The 21,657-nt window shown below is 41.7% G+C and overlaps 1 protein-coding gene across 3 annotated transcripts in view; it reads right to left on the reverse strand.

The window, feature by feature from the left end:
* Positions 1-512: 512 nt before the first annotated feature.
* Sec31 (COPII coat complex component secretory 31) overlaps positions 513-21,657 on the reverse strand; it is a 170,543-nt gene continuing 149,398 nt past the window's right edge. For all 3 annotated transcript variants that reach the window (XM_075879503.1, XM_075879502.1, XM_075879501.1), the window contains 3 exons: positions 12,043-12,195; positions 6,974-7,045; positions 513-5,490 (listed from right to left, as the gene is read on the reverse strand). In XM_075879503.1, the coding sequence (XP_075735618.1) occupies positions 5,302-5,490; positions 6,974-7,045; positions 12,043-12,195 (414 nt within the window). In that variant the 3' untranslated portion in view covers positions 513-5,301. The remainder of the gene's footprint in view (positions 5,491-6,973; positions 7,046-12,042; positions 12,196-21,657) is intronic.

Raw genomic sequence — 21,657 nt, forward strand, 5'->3', positions numbered from 1 at the left:
ATGGCATAAAATAAGGCAAAACTCACCGCTTCACGATACCCTGCTGCCATCTCGGCGTTTTGACGGCGGACAGCTGCTGGTGTGAACGTGTTAATGCAACTGTCTGGTTCGTTCACGAAAGCGGTTATAGTCCCTGTTTCAGCATGCTTTTCACCATGACCTCGATATGCATAAGTGAAAATCCCGTCGTGACGCTGCTGGCATAGAATAAAAAGCAGCGGACACTTTTTGAATTTTGAGAATAGTTTCTTTGTTTTGCTGGTTCAGATCGGCTATATTTTGTCGCTTTAATGAAATTTTTTTCGCGCCCCTTCAATTTCGTTGTAGCGGGGTTCGACAGTATAGCCAATTTTTACAAAATCGTGCCAGCAATACAGGCGAACCTACAAAGGGTTTAAAACACGTGCTTCTACCACATGCCTCGAGTGTTCTTTCTGTGCCGTGTCAGAGTCGACAAAGCGAGCCGAAGCGTCTTTATGTGCTGTGGCAGTAGAAAATATCTTGAAACATCATTGCAATAAAACATGACCAACCTATTTTTATTTGTTTCTTTGTTATATATGTGTGTTCGTTATATATAAACAATTGGCAATCATTCCCCAACAACGTCAAAGTCAACATTTCTCATATGACAAGACTGCAGCACACGATGCCTTTGTTTTTTATAAACAGTAGCTTATAACAGAAGTACAAAAATTTCCAAATGAGCATTGTGCACCACAATAACAGGCTGCAAAAATTTATCCACTTTAAAAAATGAGACTGGTAAGTTTTAAAAACTTTGTGAACACAAATTGGTTTATCGCACAACTTCGCTATTACATTCAAGTTCTTAGACATATCGATTCTGCTACATGCAATAGAATGCTACAGTGACAGGATGAACCTGAAGAGAGAATCAGTAGCTTTTACACAAGTCTGATCCCGGAATTCTAGTAAATTGAAGAGATAAGTTGAAATTCCACTGAATGTTCTCTAAATAAGAAATTACTACATATTGGCATATACACCGTCTCGCCTGTGTACAGAGTTTCTCTTATTTTCTATATTCTTGTAGTGTACTGCAGAATGGCAACTCTTGACCCACCACTTGTACAAATATCTGAAGTGTTAAAACCAGACTTTTAATAGAAACTTTACATCATTTTGGTAGAAATTGTTGAAATGAAACCTATTTCCAGAAATTTCCAAAACTTGGATCTAGAAGTTCTAACATTACATACAGTGCAGCTTCAATTTATGTGCCACAACTAATACCGGCCCAGTGCACGCAACTGCCAGAAACTAGAGATCACAAAGTTCATCAGCCCCCGTTCATGATAATCAGCACAGTAATAACAAAGTTCATCAGCCTCTGTTCATGATAATCAGCACAGTAATAACATGTGACATCAGAGCTTTTGCACATGGTGCCTACAACATTGGCGAACAAAACAAAAAGAAACATAAAAGCCTCTTTGTAGCTTTTATTCTTCGCATTTGCAACCTTGAAAACAGTGTGTTTACCAGACAACATATTAAAAGTGATTTGTACCAAAAATTTTAAAACACTCTGCTTGAACGCATAGCTACCGCGGCATGATGAGAAATCTGTTCTAAAAGCACTTTGACTTGGGCGAGTTGGTGCATAATTGGATAGGCTTCAGCACAATTTAGACGAAGACAAAAGGAGACACACAGAACACAGACGAGCGCTCATCTGTGTTCTGTGCGTCTCCTTTTGTTTTCCTCTAAATTGCGCTGAAGCCTATCCAATGAGAAAACTATAAGGCTCAAGATAGATTATTATTTGCAAAGATAACTAGCCAGTAAGAGAGCCTGATAGACTATTATGCAAAAGAAAAGCATTGAGCACTGAAGTACACTCCTACAGAAAGGCATATCCTGCCAAAAGCATGACAGGTCGTTAGGAAGAAGCATCTAGAGGTTTGCCATATTCAAAAAAAAAGTCAATGCATCCTGCTGCAACCCTAGGTATATATTTTCTCTTTATGTATTGGTAACACAATATGTGCCCCAACGTGACATGTTTACCAACTAAATTACCCTCAGCAGACACCAGCTTTTCAGGATGACCTCAACATCCTTATCACTGTGCTTCATCAGTAAAAGCTTTCGTGCCACAGAGGACTTTCAATATAAAAACAAACTGCGACAAGTGCACACAAGAAGTGCAAGCACTGAAAGATCTTTTCTCTAAAGACCAAAGTGACAAGAAATTCGCGAAACGGCAAAAAAAAAAAAATCTGCCTATTTTTCAGACAGCCTGATATTGTAACATCAAGGGTAGCTAATGTTGACTACAGTGCACTCTCAGTCAATTGAACTCTGTTAAACAAAACTTTTGTTTAAATGGACCATTTGCCCTTAGCAAAATTAGTTTCGTACCTGAATTCTGCACCCCTGCTCATCTCTCAGTAAACGAAAGTCCTGTTAAACGAAACATTTTCCTGGTCCCTTCAGGTTCCGCTTAGTGAGATTTTACTGTATAAACATTTTAGATTTTTTTTAAAGTACTGTAAATGCCTGCTTTTTAATTACTGGTTTCAAGAGAGGTTCCTTTTGTACAACACACTCATTTCAAAGAAACCCATAAAGCTAACAAGACCCGGCATGAACTGCACTCGAACCTCATAATAACAAACTTGCATCTTACATGAAAATAAGTTTGTTGTATCTAAAAATTCGTTAAAAGTTTATTCTTGGCACTAAATCTATTGCGAGAATATTATTTATTTACTTTGTTACAACTGATATTTCGTTATATCTCGATTAGTTATATCGAGGTTTGAAAGTAGAATAGCTCAAGTTGTCCTGAATTAAATGAGCAAGCCACGAGAAATGAATTAGTACTGTTTCAGTTTGGGCTTAACATCAAATTCAACAGTACTTCCAGAACGATTAAATGCCATATTCAGTCGCATAATTTGCACACCCCGAATATTTTGCCAGCTTTACTAAAACAACATATATATATATTTTTTTACTCGCATGTTTTGAGCTCTGTGACCTGCATGACCCAGTTCACCGGTGCGTGCACGAAGACACTTTTGCCTTTCGAATGCTTTAGACAGTTGCTTGGGTGCTTCGCCTCGCAGGCGAGCGCAGCCAAATGGGCTATGTGTGCGATGTCCCTCCTTCTGAGGACTTAGCCTGAACCTAGAATACCGTACCTGTACACTCAAGACTGTTGGGTCACCGCAACTGCTCAAGCGTCCGCCGCCCTCTATCCCTCCATCTCAATCACCATGAGAATGCACGCTCACATCACAGCAAGGACAGCTTTCTGCATCAGTGACGTGTGAGGGCTCTCGTAAGGGCCTGTCGCCCTGTCACGCTGTTCCCCTCAACCTCTGCGTCAGCGCTGAAATGCACGCTTCATTAATTTCAGAAGTTTAGGTTTCACTATCTGTCCATGTTTTTACTGTTCCCTTGTGATGGGCTTGAATAATTATACATACGACGAAATTCAAGCTCGCTGTTGTAAAGTTTGCCAACAAAGTAGCAGCGAGAGACATCCTTGATATAACGAATTTTCCCCACGGACAATCTAAGAATTTTGCCCCGGATTTCGTCTTTTGGCATGAGCATGCATCTTTCGCGACAAAGCTCGCGCGAAGCGGTGGTGGCACACCCAGCACACTCGTGGCCCCGGTGACTCCCAGGCTAAAGCGCGAGGCGAGCAGACGGGGCCGCCTGTGCCCCACGAGCCGACGTTGCCGCCCTTCTTGCCACAACAGGCGCATGTGCAGATGTTCCCTCCCCTCCCTTCAAACCAAAAACAAACAAACAAAAAGAAAACTCTTTTTGCATTGGCAGTGCCACGCTTTTAGTTAGTGGCATGGCGCGTGCATTGAGTGCCCCACTCCCCCTTCCAAGTTTCTTCCTGCTCGTCCAAGATGACTGGTTTCTGTTCTGTTTGAGCATTTGACGGCAGTTCTGACATGCGGGAGATGTTATCGTGTGTGCCTTCCAGTTGATAGAGATGGACAGGCTCATTTGATCCCTGCTTCAAGTAGCCCTCATGCCCTTTTGCCCTTTCGTAAAAGTTATGGTGCACGGAAGCACATTATCAATTTGGACTTGCGAAACATGGCAGTGACGACAAAAATTACTCGAGAGTGTCTATAGAACTGCCATAAAAAAATTGACGCAGTTTTTTACTGCTAAATACGTTTTTTGGGTGAGATCCGCCTTCATTTCCGCTTTCGTTTAATTTGTGCATTTATTTTTCGAGTTTTTGTACTGAACCTGTATATAAAGACATCCTCTCTATTAACGAATTTTTCTGAGGATTGGTCAATTTCATTATATCCAGGTTTACCTGTATCTCTTTCCTGCCACTGAAGAAGGCCTTTTCAATTATGTGCTAACGCTTAGGTCATCCAGTCGTGGGACCTAGTTTCTCCTACCAGTGTAGAAAAGAGCTTCAAGAAAATTGGCTATTTAAAAGCGCTCCCTTGCACTCTGGGAGATGCACTTTGGGAGGGCCGTGACAGCAGCTGCAATGATGATTCCCAATTGGCCCTTTCAATCAGTGATCGCGACTAGACCTCGTGCGACCAGATCCGACTGGTAATAGCTTTTAGCATATTCTGTTATATAATAAAGTGCACTTCGTTTCCAGTCCAATTCATTTTTTTAAACATATATACTACACCTGCTAGGACTATTGCACATCATTTCATATGCGTTCACGAAATCTCCGCACACCCTTCTCGAAGTTTATGATCGCTAAAAAAGAAAAGTGCTCAAATTATGCAATTAAATATGGTATGTTAAGAAACATTGAGTACTAGTGTTTGTGTTTGTGTGTAGCACATTGTGAAAAATAGGCTCTACACTGAATCACAAGAAATCGACAAAGCGCAGGCACCCAACTCGGAAAACAAGTCACGCTTATGACACGACTACCCCAGCACAGTCACACTCTCTTGTTCCTGATACACTCCCACAAGCAGACCAAAATGTGGGTCATAAACAACTTGCACCATTCACAAGCGAGACTCTGTGTAAAAACAGCTTCATAAAATCAACTACAAAAATAAAATCAGCCCTTGAAAAAAAATTACAGAAAATTGTTGTAAAAACATATAGGCATGATTGTTGCGCTTTTCATTTTGAGGGTTCACACAATAAGTGGTACTACAGTTTTTTTAAACCCAACATTCTTTATTAAAAGTGAAAGAAAGTGCTGTTTTGGTTTTTAGTAAAAAGGCGAAAGAAAATGGGAAAAAAAGTGTGGCGGCGGGACAAGGCATCATAGGTGCAGAAGACTTAAGCAGGAACAACAGTGTGGGGCTATTGCACAAACACACCTAGCTGTTTGGAGATTTGGAGCAGGGTCTTTAGTGCAGGCATGAAACTGCTTGTCTCGGAGAAGCTGGAGATGGCGACAAGCTGGCTGTGCAGGCCCAGTGCCTTGTCGTAGTTGTTCTCCTGTAGAGCCCGTACGATCTCATGAAGATAGGTTATCGTTGCTGGTGCGAGCTGCATATGCAAGAGTGGAACAGCTGTATTTTTTCAATGTACACATCAACTTGAATGCTAAGCACTGGTGGTCTTGTTTCATCCCTGTACCCCACAATGTTTAGAGATGCAGCTAAAGAAACAAAGTCTTTTAAAAATCAGTGCATCCTTTGGCATGTTCACATGATAATATTGTAGACCATGCGATGCCACAGCTGGGGCATCATCTTATAGAGCAAATACATATTTAAGGGGATACTAAAGGCAAATGACTTGGGCTGCACTAACAGATTACGTTTCAAATGTAAACAAATGCTTTATTATTCCAAATATTAGGTATTGAATATGCTTACTTATTTTTGTTTATATGTCACTCTAGTTTGAAAAAAATTTTAAATTCAATTAGCACCTACAGATGCACATTCTGGTATTAGCCTAATAATGTAGCACTTCCCCAGTACAGATCTGTCACTACCGATGAAACCCAGAATAATAAAGTTCTCATGACAATGAAATATTTTGCAGTCCCCGGTGAATACCTGTAGAATTCCATGCATCTTGCATTTCTCAGCACCTCAATGTTGCTGAACTGGAGTCCCGCAACAACAAATCTGACGAGACATTTGCCCAATTCATTATCGGCTCTTGCAAGATCAGTACACTCCAAACTTAGCTCAAACCTATTTGCTTCACACTTTAATTGTATGAAAGCTCCACCACATCGCACTGCTGTGGGTGCACCTATGTCTGTCGTCCATTGGACAAGTGGCACAGCACTGGACACTCCTGCATGCGCCAGACGTACTCATCCACCATGTTAAGACTGCCGAATTAGCCAATAAACTGCGATGTGAACAAGTTCAGCGTTTGGTTCCTTTCTTCAGCACTGTTTTGTCTCAGTTCTCATAGTGAGCAGTCATGCTACTGTACTCTCTTCTTTGGCTGCTGCACTTCTACTGCCTACTCATGAAATGCAGGACTATTATAGAACCTTTGAAGTTATTTCTACTGTTGAACATAAGGGCCTTGACATAACAATATTCTAAATGTACAGAACTTCTTCACTGCAAGTATGACTTCATTATATAATGGTTTGATTGTGTACATAAACTCTAATGTGAATAACACAGCTACACCTTCCACTCCTACTTCCAGAGCAAAACAGTAAAACTTCTGTGAATATAACTAGGTAAATATAACATTTTTTTCAAGAAAACACTGCAATGAGAATCGAAAAGCTGCACTGATGCCTCATTAGCAGAAAATGGAAACATAAGCACCAGTACTACACTGCAACTGTTTTGCTTGCTTCAAAAAAAAAAAAAAAAAATCGATCTCAAAATGATGCATAAAACATTTCTCTCTCCCACAACACAAAAACTCATCTGTTTCAAAGTACTGTGAGGCATAGAAAAGAAACAAGTCAGAGACACAACTAATTCTTGAGGTCTAGAAGCATACGGAAGTGATCTTTAGGAAGAAGCCAGTTTTTAGTCCAACTTACCGCATCTTCTCGTAACCTGTCGTAAAGGTTCTCAAGCTTACGTGCAACATCATCCAGCTTCCGCCTCGTTTGCTGGTCAAAAAAAAGACAGACACTTCAGTGTTTCAATGCTCTTACATTGCTTAATTAAAGGGACACTAAAAAGCAAAACAATTTTTTGCATAGTAGTAAAGTATAATTTCACAATCCAGAAAGCATCACTTTTACTGCAGCACGAACTTTGGTAACAGAGAAAACATGCGAGAAAAATATGCGGGTGGCAATGCCACCTTGAGATTCCTGCACCAAACACCGCGTCGTAAAAATTTTTGAAGGTGTCCTACTAATTTTAATTCATAAAAATGAAGTACATAGCAATCTGTGGGTGCTTTAGACATAGCATATCAAGTTTCAGAAAATTTCATCGAGCCAATGCCAGAAAAATACAAAAAATACATTTTGAAATTTTAGTCACGCACGAAGCTTTTGGTGCGAAATTTAAAAACGAAACTTCAAGCTTTATTTTATCTACTAATAATGAACTTATGATAGTAAACCAAGTGGCATTAGAGTTCTCAGAGTGCAGTTTGTCAATCTAAACCAAGTCATCGTTCCTCTTTAGCTACTGTTTACATTACCTTTATAAAGTCCTATTATACATGATAAGCACATTGGACAACTATAGTCTCAATCAGCAGCAAATCGTAAGTGCTCTAATAGCAATACTGTAAATAAAACTAAAATTTGTTAAGATTATAATTGTTAAACTTATTAGGATGGCCACACTTTTAAAAGACAAGTCTGCTCTTTATATCTGTCATAGCTGGAATGATGTGCGTGAAAAATGTTCAGGAAGCAAAAATTTTGGCTGCCATCATACTTCGGTTCTATTAGGTCGTCCTGTGGCAGGGGCATTCGCGACCTTCTGGGGATGTTTTCCAGCAACCACAGCTAGACGCCTTTCTTATTTGGCTCAGCTGCAGTAATAAGTGACGTCCGTACTCGCACCAGTAGTGCTGCACAGTACACGAACATCTAGCAGTGGTGCAATTTTGTACGCATTCCAAATTCGAACGGAGATGTTCCATCGACTCGCACGCAATTGGCCCATTTGAGCCGTGATGAATGCCATGACGTCCTATGTCATGTGAGCCAAGGTGTCACGTGTCTGTTTTCGTCTGTTTTTCGGACGGAGGTGAAGGAACGGTCAGAGAGACCATCCGAAACGAAACAAATGGATTGAAATGGCTGCAAAGCAGCATGGATCGGATTGAAATGTAAGCGCTTTGCAACTTTTCAGTATCTGGGCACTTTGAGAACCTGGCATTATCTTTCTCTGCCACAGTTTTTCGTCTCCCCTGTGCGGCTTCTGCAGTCGAGCAGAGACAACAAAGCAATGTAAATAGTGCATTTGAATAGTTGACTGAAAGAGTGTTCCGACGTTATCCTGTGTCAGAAAGAACAGTGCGCATCTTGTGCAACGAATTTGACCCTATCATTGGTTGCCAGCAAGCCAGTGGCCTGATATACACACAGATGTCATATCACTTAGATCATTCCACTTCGACAGCAGCGGCGTCGCAGTGGGCCTCGTGCCTTTACGCTGTGGCTCAGTTCCTCCTCCGTTGTCGTAGCCACCCCATCTGTCTATGTTCATTGTCGAATAAAGACAGGCAAATGGACAGACAGACAGGCCAACACAGACGGACAGACAGACAGCTGAACGTAGGATTCCCAGTTTACCGATGAAACCCTTTCAAGCTTTGCCCCACTCATCAACATTCACTCCGTGAATATGCTGCGATTTTTTTTTCTGGGCAGGCCCTTTATGGTTAAGCGCATCACTTAGCGTCTGTCACAGCCGCCGCCAGTCGGTGATGGTGAAGCTGTGCTTTAGATCAATGGCTTTCCCTGTGAGATGGGGATGCTCCTTCATGAAGGCGAACACCATCGTGCACTGAGCCTCGAAAATGTGGAAGAGACGCTCTTTTGGCTACCGGTTGAGGTGCCCCTCGCGATTATTTCGCTCGACTGAGCCAACGGCTTCAAAAGTTACACTGTTTGAATTTAAGTAGTGGTGGAGACATGAGTAGAGCAATTTCTTTAAATGTGGTTGTGTATAACACCACCACTAAACGTCCCGTTGAATGGCGGCGCCACCTAGCGTCATTTCAAAACAATAACGGGAAAGATACATTTATATTGTGCCGCATTCCATATTCAATGTTTGAAAATCAGTGCCAACACATTTTAGCAGCGAGAAATAATAGTTAAACATTCCTCAACATGTTAGAAACACTTCTCAACCTGCTATACAGTCGCCAAGCCGACGTCAACATTGTGACGCAGGCCTCCATTTTCCTCATTGGCTGTTCACTTCCGATGTGGACTGCCCACTTTTTGATGCAACTACGGAGCGCCTCCGTCCAAATTTGGAACGCGTACAAGATTGCACCACAGTTCACCTCTACCCAAATGATTTATGAAGCTTTACGGGGATTGATATGTGGGGTTTAACGTCCCACAACCAACATATGATTATGAGACGCCGTAGTGGAGGGCTCCGGAAATTTTGACTATCTGGGGTTCTTTAACGAGCATTCAAATCTGAGCCCACGGGCCTACAGCATTTCCGCCTCCACCGGAAATGCAGCTGCCGCAGCCGAGATTCAATCCCGCAACCTGCGGGTCAGCAGCCGAGTACCTTAGCCACAGCAGCAGAGTACCAGGCGAAGCTTTTGGGGTGACAAAAGTCCTACTAAATCATTTATCCAATTGTGTCCACCTGGAAGCCCCTAGTGTTATAGAACATATGATTTCAAATGAATTGGCAAGGCATTAACTTCACTGACTTGTTGAAAATGAATGAATGAATAAACTTCATTTGAAGTCCGGCAGTGGAAAGACAAGAAAATATAAGATGATGCTGTCTTTTCAAAATAAATACATACAAACTAGCTCAGCTCTCTGTTATTTTAAAGCACACCCTTCAACTATTACAACGTATATGGATAGTTCTGGTCATTTTTTTTAAATTGAGGGCAACATTATCATTACCTGCTGCCTTTACTAGTCAAAATAAATAAATGAAGAAAGCATGGTATTTTGTTGCACTTATTAGCTTTCTTTTTGTTTCATTTACACACACGGCACTTATGTGTGGTTTTCAACCCATGTTCTAAGACAATTATACGTATTGGTGTTCGTACATGTATACATACTACATACATCAACTACTGAGTGAAAACAGACATATGCAATTTTTCCTCAAGCATCAGGTCCTGCAGTGGCATGCATTAGGATAAGGGCTTTTTATTGATCACAGCAAGGCTAATTGAAGATAATGCTACTTTTATTATGTGACAGTCATGTAGTCAAAGCACCAGTTCTACCGCACACATCCTCTTGCAAAAACGAAAATACAAATTCGGAGAAAATTTTTAAAAATCTCATCCCTTGATGCCACTCACTACACTAAATGATTGTTGGGATACACTAGATAAAAGTGAGAAGAGTGCTTGCTGCTATGAAAGCTATATGCAACAGCATTGAAATGATCCACTAATTCTTCTGCACAAAATGTAGGGGTGAGTGAATGACCTCTGAGAGCGAATAAATGCAAAGCGAATATATGTACAATGCCAAATAGAAATCAAATATTGAATATTGTAGAAGTTCTCATTATTTTTTATCAAATGCACCAATACTTTCTTCAAATTAGCAGTTAAATTGCCTTAGAAATCCCAACCTGACAGGCTTCCAACATTTGAAAGTGGCACGGCCCCCTGCATTGAACTGTTAATTCTGCATTCGATCTTTCAGTATAGCATCTCTTTATCCTTGGTAAAGTGGCCAGCATGCAACATTTATACAAGTGTGACCGGCCCTGAGTTCCACTGAACTTAATATTCTTGAGGAGGTCCATAAGTACAGTAAAACCTCGTTAATTCAAACTCTGTTATTTAAAATCCCACTTAATTCGAAGTACTTCCATGGTCCCGTATCTTGCAATGCAAGTTTGAGTGGATAATTTGAAGCGGTGGTCAGCAGAAGTCTGGTTAATTCGAAAACTTTGGGTGCAGGGTGCCAATTCTTGATTTCGCCGTAAATCCGCGGAAACGACGGACCTTAAGAGCCACTAGGCAATGTACTTTAGCGATACTAATGAGTGGTAGCTGAAGCACCCCTGCCTCCCTACTTCCAGCAGGAAAAATAAAATTATATAAAAAATAACGTTCTCGTGATAAACTAAAATATGCACATGTGGAAAAGAAGACATGTTTCACTGCAATACACCAATGACGTGCGGGCAGCATATTGCATGCTTCTCGCAACGTCAGCGCGTCACGATTTATCCATCCTTCCTGGAAATATAAAGAAATTAATAAAGGTCAGTCTGAAGAAATCTGCGATCTATCGGAATGTACGAGTGCCGGTTGCTCAAGCAATTCTCGCACTTGCCCAGCTGGCGGAGTTTTGGCCTGTAACTCGGGTCGAGAGCTTCAACAGAGATGTTTTCCAGCCAAAACTGATTGCGAATTTCGTCACACTGTTCATTAATAAATTCTTTATTTTGCGAGAAAAAATGGGCGAATAGTCGCATCATGACGTGCTGACGCAGCGAGGAGCAGGCGACATGCTGCCCGCGTGTCACTACTGTGTTGCAGTGAAGATGTCTTGTTTTTTGCAAACGCGAATTTCAATTTTTTTTTTTTTTTTTTTTGCGGTCACAGCAGTTATGCCCGGAGTTCCCCCTTGTTTGCGGCAAAACTGTGACCAGGTATTGCTAAAAAACATGACCCTTAGAGCCATGAACTTGCCGGCACAGCAAATGACCAGCCCTGATTGAATTGAATAATTTCAAGTTCCTTGGATTCCACATTTTATATGGTCTGTTAATTAAAAAAAAAACCACTTAATTTAAAGATTTCTCGTGGTCCCAGTGACTTCGAATTAACGAGATTTTACTGTACTATCAACACCTAGTATTTGCAGGATTAATGGTAGCATCAGCACAGTTCGCCTGCACTCCCTCAAAAACGCCTTGCAAAACCGGAGACCCATTAGTACAATCAACATCTAGTACTTACAGGATTAAGAGTAGCATCATAACAGTTCACCCGCAGTCTCTCAAAAACTTCTTGCAGGATCTGGTGCTCCTTAGGAATGGGGCCTTTCTCCTTTGGTGGTGCTTGTGGGACTGGTGGTGCAAGTGGGACTGGTGGCGATGGTGGTGCTACAGCCTGTTTCAAAGCCCCAAAATCTATGAAATAATAAGCTACTTGGAAAGTAATAAAGTACTACGAGCAAACAAGCATGCACACAATATATTCGGTAGAGTTAACTGCATTAATCTACTGCATCGAATTGCAAAATCAGAGCTCAGATGCTCCGTTTCATCATAGCATGCAATGCTGTGGAGGATGGCATGACTTCTTGTTGTAGTGGTCTTCTCACCAAGAAATAGTGTAGGCATTTTTCTGAAAAAATATCTGAAACTGTTCATTTATTTTGGCAGAGTAACAAATGAAAATTCCTTATGCCTTGAAAAAAAGAATCATGATGTACAGTTTTTATTATTTATTGTTTGAAATACCTATTCTCAAGACATTTTTTTTTATAAGGTTTTTCATTTGGGGCCTGTCATGCTGACTTTCATAGAGACTTGTGCTGGGTTTGCCCAAGCACTTCTAAAGGAGCCCTGCAGCACTCTTAGCATGGTCAGAAAGTGGTGCCGATTGTTAATTAAGGCTTCTGAGAACACACGAGCTAAAATTAGAGCACGCCACATGGAACGTACAATTTTTTCTTGAGGTCTGCTTAGAAATCGTTCCCTCTTGACAGATGATACCATACACCCAAATCACTATGAGCTACATAGTTCTACGGCCACCACAGAATGCCAACAAGTGCCCACACGCCTGATCCCAATGAAAGTAAGTTGAGTGCTGAAGACTGGAGGCATCTTCGAGCCTCTTGTCATCCCCCTGTTTGCATAACTTTCAGCGTGCTCGCTCGTACAAAAAAAAAAAAAAAATGCCTGAAGAATGCAACAAATCTCCATCTCCGCTCGTACGTCAGAGATTATAAAACTTTTTGTGGCAGTAAATTCGTGAGGCGATAAGCTCCTTGCATGAAACCATTAGATGATTACCGTAATTACTCGAATCTAACGCGCACCTTTTTCCGGTTAAGCGAGTTCATAAATCGCATGCGCGTTAGAATTGAGTACGAACAAAAAAATTGTGGTCAATCTATTGCCATCGGCAAATCCAAAATGGCCGCCCCCTACGTGCGTCGGCATGGCGCGTCGGCCATTTCTGCCTATGTGATTCCCATGTGCGGCACTTCGTACGTGTGCTGAGGAGTTCGTCATCTAGTAGTGCACTAGCACCGACGGCGTGGAAGGGCTGACTCCAAAAACTCGAGTGCACCACGATGCCGCTTTTAAAAGAAAAGTCATCGCGTGTGCAGAAACGGACGGAAATCGGGCCGCATCGCGGTCGTTCGGAGTTCCCGAAACGTGCGTGCGGGACCGGCGGAAACAAAAGCAGGAGATTGTCGACAGCAAAGCTTCACGCAAAGGCTTCAGTGGACCACAGCAGGGTCGGTTTCCGCAAATTAAAGAGCTGCTTGGCGAGTATGTGCTTGAGCAGCAAGCGGCACAGCGGCCCGTGACGACAGAACTGCTCGAAGTGCGGGCTATGCAATTAGTCTTAGAAAAAGGCCTAATGCGGAGCCAGTTTAAAGCGAGCAGGTCCTGGCTAACTAACTTTATGAAAAGGAAAAGCTTTACCCTCCGAAGGGGAACATGCATATGCGAAAAGTTTTGCGGAGGAGTACGATGAAAAGCTTCACAGTTTTCAGAGGTTCGTCCTAAACCTGCGGCGCAACAACGGCTACCTGCTTGGGCAAACCGGGAATGCCGATCAGACGCCTCTTTACTTCGACATGCCTGGCACCACAACCGTTGAGAAGAACGGGGCGAAGCAAGTTCGCGTGCTGACATCGGTCCACGGTAAAACTACAGTGACGGCAATGCTCTGTTACACGTCAGATGGGCACAATCTTCGCCCATACCTCATATTTAAATGGAAGAGACTCCCGAAAGGAGTCATTTTTTCGAGTGGTGTGATCCTGCGGGCCAGCGAGAAAAATGGGTGCGCGTCGCAATTGATGTCTTACGTTTTTTTTTTTTTCGCGGTGGAAATCGGGTGCGCGTTACAATCGAGGGCGCGGTAGAATCGAGTAAATACGGTACTAGGAGATGTGTTGCAGGGTCCCTTTAAATGAAATGCAAACTACCAAAGTGAGGAGTTATACATTTTAACCAGTTTACTATTTGTGAAGCTTACACTTTAGTAAAACAGTGTATAACCAACCAAGCCTCGCATATTTTTTTTTTAGTGCAATGTGTTGCTGAGGACCTGTTGGTTACGGTATGAAACATCGTTTGCTACAGGGCACGATAGATAATTACAATAAAGACCAGTTTTGGTTTGAGAGAGCTCAAAAACGACAAGCCACCCTGTGTAACTATCACTACCTAGCCAAAGCAACGCTAAACAATGTCAGCACATAGAACTGTGACGTCCTTCAGCACAGTCTGCATCAACATGTCTCTTCCAACAGGAAATGGGAAGAAAGTAATGCCAAACAGAAAACTTTCCAACGCCTGCGCCGCTGCGGCCACGAACTCGCGAGCAGCTGCCAAAAAGTAGTTAGCTGAAGCAAAAAAAAAAATCAAAGACGGTTACAACGTCTTCATAACTTATACTGACAGCAGCGCGGTGACGTGAGGGAAGGAGGAGGCCCCTAAAGTCTCAAGGTGTCAATACCACGAGGCTCGATTACACACAAAAACTTCAAAATTAATTTAAAATACCTTCCAAGCTATAATCACTGTTGATATTTTGCAGATGATATACGCTTGTTCACGGGAATCGATCCCACAGCTATCTAGCCCGCAAAATTTTGTGTCAGTACCCTTAACTGAATATACAAAACACACATGCAAGATATCATCGATATCACCTAGACAACCTGCATTGAAGAGCAAAGGTTGGAGCAAAAAGTACAGCTTCATAAAAGAAGAAGGGAATTTGCATATGTCTATTTAAAAAAGCAGTGAATTATGATGAGCAGTCTTACTCTCTTCTATATCTGGTTGTGGTTGCACTGCACCTTCATTCGGATCAGATATGCTAATATCCCCACTGACACATTTGTCTTCAACAAATGTTTACTATGGTTACCAAATTTGATGGCAACTGTTTTACTAAAAATGCTGCCTTCTATGCAATTAGTGATATTCTTTTTCTTTGTTCCTTATAAACAGAAGTCTGTTGCTTCCAAAGCTTCAATGTGGCACAAAGGTTCAGAGTAATAATTCTTATGAATTAAAAAAAATTTTTTCATAAGAAATTTTTTTAAATGGTATTGCATACAAATATTTTAAGAATTTTTTTTAGTATTGAGCAATTATAGGTAGAAAAGGGTGTCTTTTCTAACTGAGCTGCTAGGAGAAGATGTAACAGTTTCACAACAATGCTGCACCTATCGCAACATACAGTTCTGTAAATGATCCTACATTAAAAATTCTAAGGAAAGTTTTGAGCAATAATGTTCAACTTTTACGCATTTCTTGAGACCTACCAAGACTATCCCGCACGAGCATATCTAATTAAGAATAAACGCATGAGTGAGAACCTATAAGCCATTATGTTCAGATGCTTCGGCATTCTTCAAGCATGTCATGCCCTTCTGATTGTACTACCGCAAAAACCGGAATATCGGTCGAACTTTTTTTAATGCGATGAGAAGTCGAACCTCATTTTATATACCAGTCATTGGCAGATAAAAAAATGTAGAAGAATCGCAACAATGGGCAGCTGAAATCAAGAGCCTCCACTGCCATCATGAGCATCAACAGTGGCGCCGTTGGGCAAGGCTAGGCAAGGTCAACATTACACTGTACCAGCAAGGCCATTTCGCTTCAGTTATCTTTGTCAGTTTGCTGTTTTCTTTTTCTATTTCCTCGAGAATGGTGTGGTAGTCGACGGCAGTTTATGATAGGCTTTAAGAAAAAAGTTATGTAGTATGCTGAAGCGCACGGCAACCTGGTGGCACAAAGGGAATTCGGTGCATTGGAGATAAGTGTCCGCTACTGGAGGGGGCAAAAGCAGCGCGTCACAACCTGCAGCAACCAATAAAATACTTCATTTTAAAAAATACTTCAATTTGCAAATTTTATAATTTTTTTTTGTAGATTTGAAGTTGCAGGGGGGGGGGGAAGTCGACCTATGTTCCAGTCTTAGGGCAGATTCTCAGAACTAAATAATTGAAATTAACAGTGACGCAATCTCCCCCTGAACAAATGCTTGATTATTTCAACACATTGCTTGATGTATTACCTTGTTGGGAGGGTGGCTCATGATTATACAAGATTTAATACAGAATGCTTTAAGGGAGTGTGCACTGGAATCTGAGCCAAGATCTGCTTTTTACATCTTTTCATTCTGTGCTTATAGTATGCCTGTTGATAGAAATACTGTTTTCTTAGAATTGTGGAGCATGTTCAGAATACAAAGTGTTAGTATATTAGAAACAAGTAGATCAGGCGCAGGCACAGGCTTGCTACTATGCCATGTTCAATCCAGAAAGTATTTGCAGGCCACTGCATACAGTAGTTATGACAATCGCAAAAACGAGGTTTAAAAAAAGAAATGACAGCCCAGAGCTTGAAGAATCTCAAGCCATCACAGTAAACAGCCAAAAAAATAGGACAAATATGCAATAAAAGAACGTCCTTTAAGTTTACTACGAGGACAGCTGGGATTTTGCTTTGTCTTAGCAGAAATTAGAATTTATTTTTGCACTAGTAAAGATGGATGCGCTTATCAAGTACCCATCATAAAAAATGCCGAGGATAACTTGCATTAGTTATAGGTTCAAATGCTTACATTCCTTCACATTCACAGAGGCAAATGAAATTTATTTCTTTAACTGCTAAACAGGAACACACAAAGCAAGCCCACCGTTCAGATACTTCTTAAAAACTTCCATGCCCTGGACTCATCATGCACTTTCCCAAACCCCTCACAACAGCCACTAACATATATCTCTTCAGTAGCTGACAATGAAATCTACTTACAGCCGCAAGTGGATTGAGGATTGAAAAGTGAAGAGAAACACCCTTCACCGTCAGGGGAACCAAACAAAAAGAATAACATAAGCAGACAAGCAAACAGGTAACAGAAACCACCACCAGAAGCACAAAAGCACAATGCCCAGAACAAACAGAAAAGACCAAACAAAAAAATAAGTAAGCCCACACACAGTGAACAATCTTTGCGACATACAAGACTCCACAGATATCAAATATGAATGGACAGTAAGGAGAAACAAGATAGCATGATTCAAGAGCGAAAATGTCAAAACAACAGTTTAACACAGCACAAAATCACAATTCAAAAAGCACGCTGCACAACTCGTAACAGTTCAACCTTGACATAAGGACCACACATCCAATGAACAGTCTTACTGAACTCGAAATTCGGCTAGGCTGAAGTTCATATGTTTCAGCAGTAAAAATTGCTCCACAGATTTCTATAACCCTGATGCACAGCAGTTCACTTGAAAGCATTTCAAGCATTTCCCTTGAAAGCACGAAATATTTACATGACCCTGAATACGTGTCTAAGAGAGTACACCACTACTTAAAAGTTAAAGAAATGTCATGCAAAACTACCATGTACAGCAAGTCCTTTTTCTTCAATACCATTAGAGCCTGGAATCTGTTACCAGCACACATTGCTAGCTTAAGTCCAAATGCAGCATTTGTACAGGCGCTACATGATGTTATTGAATAGGCATAACCATGTTGTGATGTACTAATATGTATAGTTATGATCATGTTTCATGTTCCCGTGTTTTCTCCAAGTAACCCCTGCTTTGTATTATGTGCTATATGTATCCCCCCCCCCCCCCCCCTGCAATGCCTATGACGGTGCTGTGGGTATTTAATTTTAAAAAATTCCTCAACCAAGAAAAGAAACTAAACCCACAATTGAGGGAGCATTACATATGTACTATTGTATGGAAAGCAATGCCTCCATGCATATCACAACTACTGTTTGTACTCACTGTTACATGGAGCCATACATACATATGTATCATCAGCTTCATCACCTATTATACCAAGCAGTCATTTTGCTTGGTTGCGATTGTGAAGAGATACACAAAGGCAAGCTTACGATATTGTCACCTGTGACAATACTTACAGGACAAAACTACATAGAGATAACGCATGTTCCTGTCACCCTTCCTGAGCCATATGTAACCTCCATTTTACTATAACTGGAGTCGCCTGCTATGACAGGCCACTTCCAACTTCGGATGCATACAGTGAAATCTCGGTAGAACGAACCTCACATTAATGAACTTTTCAGATAAACAAAGTTTTAAAAAAGCCCGCACAAACTGCTTATAGTTTCAATGTAAAATTATTTCACTACTACATACTTCAGAATACTGAACTTTTCAAAATACCAAGCGTTCATTTAGTAGCGCGTTATATTAACAACGCCTCAGTACTACGAACTCATTTTCTGAAATCCGTCGCGACCACCGGAGCTGTACGCAAGCAGACGACAAAGCGAACAGACGCCTTTCTTTCTGGGAAGACGTGCGACGGTGCAAAGAGAAAAAAAAAACGAAAGGGCGACTTTCCTTTCTTTCTTTTCGTTGAAACGCCGATGCTGCAGGTTTACAAGCGCCGAAACAAAGGGCGAGGGCAACACTGGAGGGCAAAGTCGGCGAGGCAGAGTGGGAGTTGCGGAGCAGGAAGCATGGGCACAGAAAACCTGAGACAGCGACAGAGCAGAAAACGAAATGCGAGGAAATTTCTTTTTTTGCACTTTCGTTTTTTCGGAAGAGGTGATGATAGACATACGCTTCGGATTTTCCTCATCTTTGTCACTTCTACATGTGCTCCAGGAAGCCTTGTCAGTCGTGTTCATCTCTTTTCAGTGATTACTTATCACGCCCGCAAAGCAAGTCGGCGTTCCCGCTGCGATGCTACTACAATGAGTTCATCTCTGCTTGCGATGAAAAAGCGGAAGCAGTTTTTGTCAAGTGAGAAAGAGGATATTCTTTGGCAACTGGTAAGCAAAAAGCAGGCTGTTGTGACTAAAGAACCGAATCGCACCACAGGAATGTGCATAAGCTGCAGGCCTTCGCGCTACACAGTTTGTGCTTCACACGTAAAAAAATAATGATAAAAAATCACAGACTTCTTTAAAGTAAACGTGCATTTATGGTGTTCATTTGTGCATTTGTTTTTTCTCGTGAAAAACAAGTTTAAGGACCCACCGTTGTAAAGGCAAGTCGTTTTGGTGGGTGGAAAATAAGTATTTATGGTTAATTTTTGGGCTTTAACTATAACGACTTTTCAAACGAATTGCTGCCGCCACCTGAAGTTCGTTTACCGAGATTTCACTGTATCAGAAAGACCATAAAAAGATGTGCTCAGCGTGGTTTAGCACCAGTGAAACGGCTAGCAACACAGCTTGTTCACCACTTGCTGGCAATGCTGGCAAGTGAAAGTAATGTGCTTGGCGATGCCCTCTTTACTAGCCACACAGGTTAAAGGTATTCATGCACATGGTGTCCTATCGGTGTCAAATGGAACGCGAACGGCAACAACAATCAGAAACGGCACAGTGCGCGCACTGTCCAGTCAGGACTATGGACATGCGCAGTGCTGCAAAACTGGATTGATGCGCGCCTGTCAACGATAATGACTGCACAGCGCACGCTATGCACTTTCTAATGCTCACCCCTGTTTGTATGTCATTCAACGCAGATAATACAGTCACATCAAAAGTTTAAGGACACGAGATATAGTAAAAAAGCTGAACATTCCTGGTGCTTCAGCAGGGAGCCTTGAATTTCGATTTCATGCCTGTTTAAAACACTAACAACGTTAACAACGCACATATACTGAACAGTTCGCCCGAATTCGGTAAAAAATTGTATTTACTCGCGTAATGAACCCACTCGCATAACGAACCCCCCCCCCTTGGTTCTTGAAAAAAAAATCCTTTTTAATGTATCTTAACCTTATTTCGGTATGATAGCCAGTGCCGTTGATGATCGAAGCAACGTTGAATCAAGCCATTATATCACAAAATAACAACACAATAAAAGTCAAAACATAGTTTCGCAACCTTGCTAAGCCGTTGAGAGCAGCGGGAGTGTGGACAACAATCAAAATACTTGAAAATCAATCAAGTGCTTGAAAGTCGCGCCTTTTGCGGCAAAGCGCCACCTGTCGAATGCAGGAGAAACCTTTTTGCTGATAGCGCCACACAAGCACAGTGGCACAAAAGCAAAGCAAGAGCCCGCCATTTCGGAGGCCATGCGAAGCGCAACCGCACCCAGCGCCAACGTCTACCACAACCTTTCTGCGCCGCCATCCGACGCTGCATTTTTGTGGTCGGGTTTGTCGTTGTGAACTTAGTTGGGACACCTACCGCGCAGGGCACGTTCGATCGATACGCTAGCTACATGGCTGGTTACAAACAGCATGTGCTGGATCATGGGAACCGAGTGGCTGGATGACCCTGATTGATTGATTGATTGATTTGTGGGGTTTAACATCCCGAAACCACGATATGATTATGAGAGACACCGTAGTGAAGGGCTCTGGAAATTCGACCACCTGGGGTTCTTTAACGTGCACCCAGATCTGAGCACACAGGCCTACAACATTTCCGCCTCCATCGGAAATGCAGCCGCCGCAGCCGCGATTCAATCCCGCGACCGGCGGGTCAGCAGCCGAGTACCTTAGCCACTATACCACCACGGCGGGGCGGCTGGATGACCCTTAGGTGTTGATCCGTGCGCTTTGGTCACGGGAGGAAACAAAGAGAGATGCGGGCTACAAAAAAGATTGATCGCATATTTCATAGACTAAAGCAAGCAAAGCTTACGTGCGAAATTTCTGCTGTTATAACTCCAGTGACTTTTTTTCTCCTTTGTAATGAACCCTCCCCCCCATATTGGCATTACCTTTTCTGAAAAAAAAAAAAAAGGTGGGTTCATTAAGCGAGAAAATACTGTAATGTTTCTCAGATCTAGAGGTCTCTAAACTTTTGACACCGCCTGTACATTGACTAACCCTTTGTGGGTTCATATATAAATATTTTTTCACATGCCAATACAAACATGCCAGTGGAATATAAAAATAATTACTTAAAGATAGTATGAATCGATTTTCACCAAAATACGACCCTTAGTTTATGAAAAGAAAAAGTGGGACTTATGTGTCCCACTAACCCATGACGGGCCCTTGAAGTGTTCCAACACCTGTTCCATTGCCTGCCATGAGCACACCAAGTGCAATCCTTTCACCAAAATCCTCATAGGAACTAAAGATCCAAAGTAAGTTGAACAGAGGGGAATTTCATAAACTGTGCAAATATATATATATTAAAGTTGTGCGAATAGTGAATTTCTGGTTCGAAGCGAATAGTGATTTTGATTGAATAATTTCGAATCTAATTCGAATGGCATGAATGACACATCAAAACAAAAAAAGAGAATATTTATCATGACCTCACTAACTTGAACAATATTTCCTTTCAATTAAAATAGGGGCTCTATGCAAATGCCATTTTTTTGTTTCGTTCAAAGTAAGTCGA

The sequence above is a fragment of the Rhipicephalus microplus genome, chromosome X (genome assembly GCF_043290135.1).
Source record: "Rhipicephalus microplus isolate Deutch F79 chromosome X, USDA_Rmic, whole genome shotgun sequence".
Lineage (NCBI taxonomy): Eukaryota > Metazoa > Arthropoda > Arachnida > Ixodida > Ixodidae > Rhipicephalus > Rhipicephalus microplus.